At 44.7% G+C, this 11,582-nt stretch overlaps 1 protein-coding gene across 2 annotated transcripts in view; it reads right to left on the minus strand.

Annotated features, from left to right (window-relative positions):
* FOXK1 (forkhead box K1) overlaps positions 1-11,074 on the minus strand; it is a 53,885-nt gene extending 42,811 nt beyond the window's left edge. For both annotated transcript variants that reach the window (XM_054080610.1, XM_054080609.1), the window contains exon 1: positions 10,692-11,074. In XM_054080610.1, coding sequence (XP_053936585.1) covers positions 10,692-11,056 — 365 coding nt within the window. In that variant the 5' untranslated portion in view covers positions 11,057-11,074. The remainder of the gene's footprint in view (positions 1-10,691) is intronic.
* Between the last annotated feature and the right edge of the window lie 508 nt (positions 11,075-11,582).

The raw sequence follows: 11,582 nt of genomic DNA on the forward strand, positions 1-11,582 counted from the left end.
GAAATGTCTCACAAGCCACCTAGAAGATTCTCCCTTCCAAATCTAAGGAAGTACCTAGAAACACATTAGCAAAGGCTGTGCAAAAAAAAATAACCTCTGTAAAGCTCCAGAAAACATTCTAATCCCCACATACATACACCAGAGAAAGCTTGCATGTGGGATGTTACTAACCTCTGAATTCAGTCACACTCTTTTTTAAGAGGGCTCAAACACGCAGAGCATGACTATGATGTATTTTCCTTTGAGGCTGGTTCAGTTCATTTAGAAAGTGATTTGAAAGAGCTAATGTACTATTTATGTACATTATAAAAAACGATCCATATGGAGGCAGGCTTTGCAAAACGTTCACTCAAGTGCGTTCCACTCCCTCTGAAGGCATCTCACAATCCATTCAATACCCAGTAGAGGAAGCCAGGATTACCGTTTTAAAAGCAGCTCTGGAGGCAATTTAAATATTTTAAAAGCTGACATCTTCTGGACTTGCAGCTAAATAAACGTCTGGGGCAACTCAGAGCATCTCTCACACAAATGTCTACAAAGGGACATCTACCCACAGCCTCCAAAATAACAACACCGAAAATAAAAGTCAGAGGAGAATCCTAGGAACAACCTTCCTTCCTACTAGATAATAGGAAAAGAAAAGAATTTTCCTGTGATTCAGGAGAAGAAGATGTACTAGACTGGCTTGTGAAAGACCATCTAGCATGACATAGCTAAGACTGCTAATAAGGTAAACCAATCTCAAGACTGTTAAGGTATTTTAAAACCTGCCAGCATATATGACTGTGCTGTGGGGTTTCTTCCTTGAAAGGAGTTTAACCAACTGAAGCGACAATGACTCTTGCGAAGTGACAGCACATATGTAAGTCAGGAAATTTTAGGGTTAATTTGTCATATTACTGGCATCTTCTAATACTCCCCTTCCCTTGCCTCAGTATTTGATACAGAATTATGGAAAGATTTTACTTTAACAGATTTATCTTACTTGGAAGCTTCATACCAACTTCATAGTTTACAATATCAGCTTTTTAGGGAACAGGATTCCAGTCCCTCTCTGCCAGAGCTTTTTTAATAAGAATTCTCATATTTGCAACACTATTTGTGCAGCACAAAGCAGGATGAAACTGAGAACCACCTGGAGAAGAGTGGTTCTCGCTTGTCAGCAAGAGACCTTGGATTCAGAATCACCGTCCATCAAAACAATTTTGTTTCCCAAATTCATTCTGTGGCTGTGTTTGCAGAGGAGCACTGATCTGGGATGTTCAACTGTAAACAGATCATGTGCAAGTCTAAACTACTTGATTGCGCCTATTTCTAATAGCCAGTTTGCACTGCACTGTTTATACAAAACACAAAAAATGCAAGCAACACTTTTATGGAACCACTACACATTAGGACTTTTCTCACAAGAATGCCTGAAGTAAACTGCAGTGCTTGCCTTAATATTCCATAAAGGAAGACATCAGCAGCAGAGCATGTGGCAGCCTTTGACTTCCCTTGCCGGTCTTTGCAGTGCTAAAACAGTTTCATTAGGGCTTGTTTCATTAGACAGTATCTGAGGGAGACATGGTAGAAAAAGAGAGATTATAATCATACAGCTGAATGGACAAGACAGAAAGAAGCAAAGCCACCCAATTGCCAGGCTTGTTGACAGTCAACACCCCTTTACGCATGGTGGGCAGGCAGCCAATCCAAGGTACACTGTGTTACACAAGCCATGAAACAATTAAAAAAGAAAAAGATCAATAAATAAATATCAATTGGCACATCTACCCCACCAAGAGCCTGCCCCTACCAGTTTGGGCTACACCTCAAACTGAACATGAAAAGCAAAACCATTTTTGATCTATCCATCAGGTGGAAATAAAATCTCCTTTCTGTGCCCAGTCCTTTTCTCCTCCCACATAATCAGAATTTTTGAGTGTTTAAGAGTCCATAGTTCCTATGCCCTCAAGAGAGGAAAGGCCTTAAGTTGCTCAAGAACAATTCCTTTAGCAAGTGTACAAACTGGCTCTGCAGGGAGTCCAGTCTTGCTTAGTCAAAACGTTGGTGGCTTCTGTATGTGGCCTTAAGGGAGATAGAAGATTAAAACAGTTTGTGTGGGAAGACTTCCCAAGGCACTCTTTAAAGTGAGATGAAGCAGAAAAAAAGAGGTATAGCTATAATGTTACATTGCAGAGAGAATGTGAGGGACACCCTATGCCACAGAGATTAGACCACTTCTGCCACAATTTTTCTCTCCTCGTTATGTTCTAAAAGATGGAGTGGATTGCACCGGTACATGAAAAGTCTCCTATGCTCCAAGTTTCTTCTAAAAGGAAAGTAAGTAGTAACAATGCACTTAAAGTTTTCTTCTACTTATCCTCCTATCCTAATCACACAGTATATATTAGCAGAACCAGACAAAGACTGTCCATCTTTGCTCCCTCATCTAGAACAAAGCTCCTAATTAATTTCTACATTATTTCTCCCTAACTGTCAAGATGTCCTCAAACAACATGAAAATCACATATCTGGTACATTTAAAGGAGGGTGGAAAAGCACCAAAGTAAATCACACATACACAAATGACAACCCAAGAAACTGAACTCACTTTTAAATTACTAAAAATAGATTAGGTAGGGAGGGAAGGGACTATCAATCAAATCTTACTTAGAGTTGCTCAATATTCAAAGAACAGGCTTCTAACAGAGTGTTCTCTCAAGACTGCTCAAAATTTTTATGATTAAAAATGCATGAGGCCATGATAAAAGGAGCAGTAGGATAATGAAGAGCAAAATACACACGACAGAAGTGGACACAGAGTATTAATTAGGCCATTAAGATCTTTAAATGTTTTACTGTCCAATAAAATATATATTTCATAAAAATTAAGTGCCATGCAGAAGGAATGTATGCATGCATTTTCTTGAGCTGTTCTGAAGAAACCAAAGATGTGAATTACTAGCAGAAAACATTTGTTGACAAGAGTGAACAAACATTAGTAAAATTGTATCTGTACTATGAAAACAAAGGATAGAAATTTTCACTCACATTTACCTAAGTGAGAGGTTCATCTGCTCTATAAGCATCTCATCTATTTGCTTTTATAAGGAGTTTGCAGTCAACTGAAATAGGAAGACTTATAAACACTTGAAAGAACTATTTGGTGATTAATACTGAACTACCAACTGAAGTGACTGCATTAAGACCACACAGTAATTTGTACTCACAATTAGTCAATTAACCAAATCTAGAAGTACATTAAGACGTGTTTTCACAGCCCACATTCAGGAGACAAAAATCTGCTTCAACTTCTTCATCTTGCAGATTCGTTCAAAACATCACTGCAAAACCTCTGGCTCCCCATGTTTCTTGGTGCCAATCTTGCAGTGTAGTACATTGGCGCCCACCAGCCACTTCAGATACAGAACCCAGCGCTGCAAAGCTACCCAAGTTTACCAGCCAGAAAGCACCACACAAGCTCAGCAGTCTTCCTGTGGCATTTGCTGACCGTCCTACACATATTAAATTGTAAGACAAAGACCTTAACCACTGCAGACTAAGCTCTACAGCATATTTAGCCTTCACACTTCTACTTTGGATGTTTTAAAGTACAAATCCTGAATTGGATATCCTAGCCATGAGCCTGCAATCTCAGGGAATTGCTAGAGGGATGGAGGCTGAGCCAAAGACTCATAAAACAAAGCCGGTGTTAGGTACAGCTACATGTGATGGAGGCTTCTGTGCTCTGGACTGCTATTAAGAAAAAGGAAAGAAACTACAGAAAACAAAGGAGATGATTCCTTTCCATTTTCATTAACATCACCAGCTCAAAGCATGTGATTTTTCTTTAAGCCACATTTCCATTTGGATTGGAAGGGAAAGCTGGCTCATCCACATCTATCCAGCAGTAAGGTGAAGCTTGGTCTGTTAAGCATTTCTGGTTACGGTGCCCCTTGGCCCTGACTACAGAACACTCGACACTGCCTGCTCAGGCACTTACTGGAGCTAGAAGGAGCTCAAAGAAAATTAGCACGTGTCAGAAGAACTGATACAGAGCCAAGTGCTAGCAGAGATCCACCCTAAATGAGAAAGCCTGCTGGAGGTAACTGTCAGCTCTCCGAACAGTGGTTTAAGAAGCACTTAACCAGCCAACATCTCTTTTGTTAACCTACGGCATTGAGAGTGACGTCCCCAAAGCACAGTTGAACACATTCCCCAAGCTCCACATGCTGCAACTGCTGCAAAAATTTCTGTCAACAGCACACACTTAGCTACTACACAAGGGCTTTATTTGCTTGGCGTAAGTAGCAAATTCAAGTAGTTTCCTGTTCTTTACCAACATCCTGTTACCACATCTACTCCTCCAGGAAACGGCAACACCAAACGAGAATTGGGCATCCCACAGAACAGCTCTGATGCCAAATGGCTATCAGAGCACAGTCACTAGGAGCTTTCTTACAAAGAAAACAATCACATTAATCTGGCTGTCAGTTATGCTTTCAGTTATTTGGTGCAAGGCTGTGTGTCCCGTTTTCTGGAGGTAGGGGAGCAGAACAGCATTGTTTTGATTTGTCACCAGAAGCCAAAACAGACACTCTGCAGTGAGGATGCTCACACAGCTTGCACCAAAACAACTAAGATGTGAATTACTAGAGATTTCATCAGTTTTATTCCTGTTTTCATAAAATCAAAGACTCTGACACTCATTCAACCCTTAGATTTATATAAAACCACAACAGTACCATCTGGAACAATCCCACAGCCGGCTAAGCACACATGTCATGACTGAGAGCTTGTTAAACACAAAGAAGTTACCTCAGCACCACTTAAAACTACCTTGAAGCCTTTATAACTAAGACTACGCACAAGAATGTGCAAGACGAGTGTGGCACAGCTAAACTGAATCAAGCTTGGTTTAAAACAATTCATAAGAGAATGTACACCGAGTTGTGCACAGCATTAGTTTGTATTCACAACCTGACTTCCAGCACAGCTATTTTTGAATCAACAAATCAAGCAGCAGTTTCACACGAGAGAAACTTTCCTTAAATGTTTTCATATAATCCATGACAAATTGAGCTGCTTAGCCAAAAATTATTACTTGACATAAAACCTGTAATTAAAATCAAGTAATCCTTTATCACCATCTCGCTGTGCAACAGAAACCTGGTTCTCAAAGACAGTCTCTGAAATCAAATAACAGCATGAAAAGTATCAGACGAAGCACTAAGGCAGTCGATCTTTAAGAGTTTCTAGCAAGAGTAAAACCTACAACCACAAGTTGCAGCAAAGCAAACTATACATTTCAAATGAACAAAAAAAAATACTTCAAAAGTAAAACTACATAAGGCGGTATCAGAGTCAACATATACAGGCAACATCTCAGAAACAGCTAGTTCTGGAATCGCGGTTATGTGGTCAGAGCATTTCCTTACTATGTGTATATACAGCTTGCAGTTCCCACCGAGATGTAAGGATACCCGTGCTCATACACACCATGATGGCATCATTCTAACCACAAGAATGGAGGCCGAGCGGTTAGTGAGGTCACCAAAACACTGCGATACATTGTGCATATCTCCATTTTTCTAGAGTCTGTGGATTTTTTTTTTACTTTAATTAGTGCTGTGAGTTACTGGCTAACAGCCTGTGCTATCACCCTTTGAAAAGGAAACAAGCAGACTGTTGGATCTGGCTCTCAACTTTCTGCTTGGTTACTAAACCCCAAACGCAGACACTCCATTACCCAAATGCTGAAGTGAACTTGTGTACTCACAATATAGCAAGATTAATGCACGCATAACACTTTACAGGATGAGCACCTTGATACGTGCTCAGAGTACTGGACTATTTATTTTTGTCAAGTTTATTAACTACCTTGGAAAATCCCATTATAAATAAAGCCGCATGCTCTTAATAAAACTTCACATGCAGAGTCAGTTTTCAGTTTATATTGGGGCTTATATACATAATAAATTTATTTTTTATTTTAACACCATGTTTTAATTTCTTTTCATGCATCCATATATTTACTTCCCTTGTACTTCACGCTTAAACTAAAATACTCGATTTATTTCTTCTATTTCCTAGATGCTAAAAGAAAAACAGATTTACAAACTTATTTTTATGCTTCAAAATATCATACTGGAAGTATCCATTTACACTGAAAAATAAAAACTTCAGGCTCCATTGCACTACTCATTGCTCCATTTTGCACTACTGCAAAAATACAAAACGGTCACAGAAGTAATAAGCAAATATCCCATGAAATATTCACAGACAAGCACCATTTTCCAATCTATTGAGCTCTCAGTTCAGAAGGCTCAAGTGCTATTACCAGGCTATGTTCGATCAACATTCGCAGTTTTTAGTCAACAGAACTTTTGCACTTAGGAGCACTTGAAAACCTGACCCATAGCTGCTTAAAATTCGGGTTAGCAAGCTTAACTTCAACTGCTTCTGTTTGGAGTGTGCGTAATAAAATAAACGCTCACATTAATTACCAGAAATCTCAAACTGGTTATCATCACTTCTTTTAAAAATTGAATCAATTTTGAAGATAACAAATAAAAAGTTAATAATTCAGTACTAATCTGATCCTGTAAACTTGTAAAAACTACTGTCTTTGGCAGGAAAAAGTGATCCAGCTAATGGTTCCTGATGCATTTTACATTTTCGCTTGTATCAATAGTTTCAAAGATCTAGTGCATATCCTGCTAATAGTCACGAGTTTCTGTCTTTTTTAATAGAAAAATACACAGAATTTTATCCACAGATTTTCAGCTTCCTGCACAGCTAAAAAATAAAATAAAAATTTGATTCAAAGCACTTATTTTTTATATAAGTACTTCCATAATTTCACCTTGATTTATACATGTAATGCCTGTTGCAGTGTGGCACACGTTAATTAAATAGATTAAGGGGTCTTCAGTCGTATTGCTGGCTCTCCACTCATCCACCCCTGTTGTTTCTAACTGCCATTAACCTCTAGGAAATGCCCTCCTCATCAGTCATTATTGTTAAATTATACTTCAGAGTTATGCCATCACATCTGTGAAATATAATCTTCCGTGGCAACACAGCTGTGAAATATGATGCTCTCGCCCAGCAGTGAAATTCTCATTGCAGCAGACTATCCATACACACGATGTGGATGGAGGAAGTGATAACGAAACTTTTAAAAGGCCCTCGACTCAGAACAAGTCTGTTGTGTTACGAAGTACATGGAGTCTTCAAGAAAGACTCAGAAACCCTTCTTCCTTCCTTCCCCACCCCTCCTGGCAAAATCTTCCATAAATTTCAGGAATAACTACATCCAAACTAAGGAGAGGGCTTCATTACAGAGAAGTTTCATACAGGAAAAGTGAAGCGAGACAAAACCTCAGAAACAGTCTACGAGTTCAGAATCTATTTTTTCAACAAATAATATGAACTGCATCCGAAATACACCTTTTTTCCTCTGTTTCTATTCATGATCTCACAACACACAAGCACCTCCCTTGCTTGTAATAGAACAGCAGCAGTGACTGCGTTGGTCCAAGAGAAACAGGACTTAGCATATTTCTTTACAGGTGGAGGGGAAAAAAAAGGGGGGGGAACAACTACTCAACCCGTTATTAGAAGACTACCCCACATCACAAGGACCTCCCATCTCAATCATTGAATGGAATGGCCATTAATTCCTGAAATTTAACATAAGCTGCATGTTCTGCTGGAACATAGAGTCGGTGTGGCTGTATCAAACAGGACAGTAGAGCTACTGTAAAAGAATGTCCAGAAAAAAAATCCAGTTCGTAATGTAAAGTGTGTGCGCTAAGACTTATTTTCACCTTGTCATATTTTTGATGACATTAGTTAGCTAGCAGTAAGCATACAGAAAAGCAAAGGCACCAATCAGCACTTTGCTTTGTCTACTGGAGGAATGTGTCTTATGTATGTGGTGTGTATGTGGTGACCAGGAGGGAATAGTCTGGTTTTTCAAGACTGGAGATGAAAGTGGACAGGAAAACAGTTTTAAGCCTCAATCAGGTCTGTATACACCAAGTTTCAACAGCACTTTTTTTTCCCGTGTTCTGGGTTACAAACCCTTGACTGCTCAGCAGAAGGCAAGGAGTTGTTTACCTGTTCGAAGCAAGGGGGCAAATTCCTTTAGATTGATGCAAAACATTTTCCTACTCTACAAGTCAGAAAGGGAGGAGCATCAAGTTTATTTATGTAGCTCAAACAGCAGCCAAGCAAAGAGGATGCCTTATTGTGCAGAGCTCATAACTGTACATTAAACTCCTCCCTTTAAAGTGATGAATAAGGAAAATTGCCATTCCCACTCCGAGAGTCACGAGCAAAGGGAAAGGGAGAGGAATAAGCAAAAAAAAGCCAGTGCTTGAGAGTTTGAGCACAATGCTTATGATTAACCAGCTGAAGAAAGAGAATGAGAGAGAGGAGAGAGCTTGCACAGATAAACCCAGAGCCAGAGGGACTGACAGCAGAAATGCCCTGGGCTTCAGGTGGTCTTGTTTTACAATGCAAGAATAATTAAACAGACACTAAAGGTCATATCTTTCAGAAAATGAAACACGTTACAAACCAAAATGCCTCAGAGAGCAAGCAGCTAGGGAGTTATAACTAAATTACTAAGTACAAAATGAAGATGCCTTCAGAGGAAATGAGTAATTAAAAAACCCTTCCCTGAGCAACAGGCTGTTGAGAGAGGGATAACTCCAGGACCCTGGTGCTGGAGGTAAACAGTAACAAAGCCAAAATCCGTCAGATGAAAACAGATGTTTTACACAAACAAGAAAAAGCTGAGTGGAACATCATAAAAACCCAATCTCCTGCCTTTACAGTGTGTTTTCACTCAGAAATGACATTAAACACAGTCTGTCTGGTATGACCTGATGAGATGCACCCGGGAATTACATCACCCACCACTACCACGCTGCCGCCCCCGGGGTGAAGTACTGCAGTAGTTGGACAGTGCTCAGAAACCATAAACAACGCTTTGCGAGGAAGAAATAGATTAATGTCAACCTCATTCTTCTTCCTGCAAGAGAGTTTATCTAAATCACACCGCAGACAATCACCTTCCTGCTAGCACAGAAAACCCTACCTGCAGTGCCATCCCCTTCCTCAATGAAGAAAAGACACCTTGAGCACCTGCTTTCCAGGGGTCCTGGCAAGCAACATCACCCCTGGCCCGGTCCTACTGTCTCTTTTTTCTGTTACCCCAGAGAGACACCAGGAACAACGCCCAACTTGCCAGTCCTAAAATAAGCACTCTGGCAAAGTGGTTTTCCAACTTTTTCCACTAGATCTTTTCTTGGGAAGACAAGCCCTGGGTGTAGCAAGTTTTAGTTCACTCACAAGAGTCCTTCACACACTTATCTTTTGGAAACCCCTTAGAGGGCCACCAGTTGAACAAGAGCCTGTTGGCAGGCAAGCATGGAGGGTGATGACCACGGCAGGCATGCTCTGAGGTGAGGCACTCGCACTGTTCCCCGACATGTGGTTCCCTCAGAGGGAGCAGCTCTAGCCTTAACATCACCCCCTTTCTCAGTCACAGACAGCAGCGAGGCTGGGAAGGTGAGGACATCCCTTGTTGACACTGAGGTGGACCTGCTGTTTGGTCACCAGGTGGACATCTCTCACTGCCACCTCAGGATCTCCATCAGGCAAGGGGTCACTCTGTTGTAGCACAAAGGGTCTCTCACCCATAGGGACTTACTTCAAGCAAGTGGCCCCTCACGGTCCCCTCAGGCCCTCTGTGAGCAGGGGGGATCCCTCACTGTCCCCTTCATCAGAGGCAGCCCCTCATCATCCCCTCAGGCCATCTGTGCACTGGGGTTGTCTCAAGCTTTCCCCTTCATCAAAGGGTCCCCCCAACATCCCCTCAGGTCCTCTGTGTGTAGGAGGGATCCCTGTCCCCTACATCACAGGCTGCCCCCCATGGCCACCTCAGGCCCCTGTGCACTGGGGCGACCCATCACTGCCCTCTTCCTCAGTGGCCGCTCCCCACCATCATCTCAGGCCCCTCTCCTGCCACCTTGGTGGGGCTGAGGGACCCCTCATCGTTCCCCAAAGCTCCTCTCCACCCAGCCCTGGTTCTCCCTTCAGCCTCTCTCTCCCGAGCTCCATCCCCTTCAGCCTCTCTCCCCCCAGCCCCACAGCTCCTCTCCTTCCCCCCCCAGCCACTGTTCTCCCCCCAGCCCCACAGCCCCTGTCCTCCTTGTAGCCCCTCTCCCCGCAGCCCCCTCCCCATCAACCCCTCATCCTCTTTTGTCCTTGTAGCCCCTCTCCCCCCAGCACTTCTCTCTCTTAGCCCCGCAGGTCCTCTACACCCAGCCCCATGGCAGGGGGGTTGGAAATAGATGATCTTTAAGGTCCCTTTCAACTGAAACTATTCTATGATTCTATAATTCTATCCTCCCCTCCTCCTCTCTCCCCTAGCCCCACGGCCCTTCCCCCTGTAGCCCCTCTCCTCCTCTCCTCCTTGCAGCCCCTCTCCCCAAGCCCTTCGGCCCCTCTCCCCCAGCCCCATGGCCCCTCTCCTCCCTGCAGCCCCTCTCCCCCAGCCCCACGGCCCCTCTCCTCCTTGCAGCCCTTCTCCTCTTTTGCAGCCCCTCTCCTCCCTGCAGCCCCTCTCCTCTTTTGCAGCCCCTCTCCTCCCCTCTCCCCCAGCCCCAGGGCCCCTCTCCCCGTCCCGCTCTCACTGCGGCGGCAGCTGCAGGGCCGGGCCTCCGCGGCGCTGGAAGGCGCCGTCCACGAACACCCCGTTCTTCCCGAGGCAGCGCAGGTAGAAGTGCGGCTCCTGGAAGCTGAGCTGCAGGTGCCGCCGGGAGATGAAGCTGGAGTGCCCCATGTTGACGTCCACCGAGCCCTGCGAGGAGTTGCGGCCTATGGTGACGGCCGGCTGCCGCATCAGGAACTCGAACTCGCGGCCCTGCAGCCGCGCCAGCACGGGCCCCGCGGCGGCGGGGGGCGGCGGTGGCGGCGGCGGCGCGGCGGGGCTGCAGGGCGCCGAGCGCAGCGCCAGCAGAGCCCGCGCCCCGCTGCTGTCCTCCCCGACTTCGGCCATGTTCGCAGCCGCCGAGCGAGCCAGCGTGCCGGCCTCCGGGGCGGAGCCGCCGGGGCGGGAGCCCGCACCGACACCGCCTCCGCCTCCGCTTCTCCCCGGCGGGGCCGCGGCGCCCCCCGGCGGCAGAGCGGGGCGGCACCGCCCCGGGACACCGCGATCTCGCAGCCCGCAAACCAGCCGCCTCCGGGGCGGTGTCCAAAGCGGCGGGGCCGGCAGAGCGAGGGAGGGGATTGTGCCCCTCTGCTGCTCTCTGGGGAGACCTCGTCTGAGTACTGTGTCCAGTTCTGGAATCCTCGACGTAAGAAGGAGATGGAGCTGTTGGAACGGGTCCGGAGGAGGCTACAAAGATGATCGGAGGGCTGGAGCACCTCTCTTATCAGGACAGGCTTAGAGAGTTGGGGTTGTTCGGCCTGGAGAAGGCTCAGAGGAGACCTTATTGTGGCCTTCCAGTACAAGAAAGCTGGAGAGGGGCTATTCATAAAGGGTTGTGGTGATAGGATGAGGGGAATGGGTATAAACTGGAGAG

Source organism: Cuculus canorus, chromosome 15, assembly GCF_017976375.1.
Source record: "Cuculus canorus isolate bCucCan1 chromosome 15, bCucCan1.pri, whole genome shotgun sequence".
Taxonomy (NCBI): domain Eukaryota; kingdom Metazoa; phylum Chordata; class Aves; order Cuculiformes; family Cuculidae; genus Cuculus; species Cuculus canorus.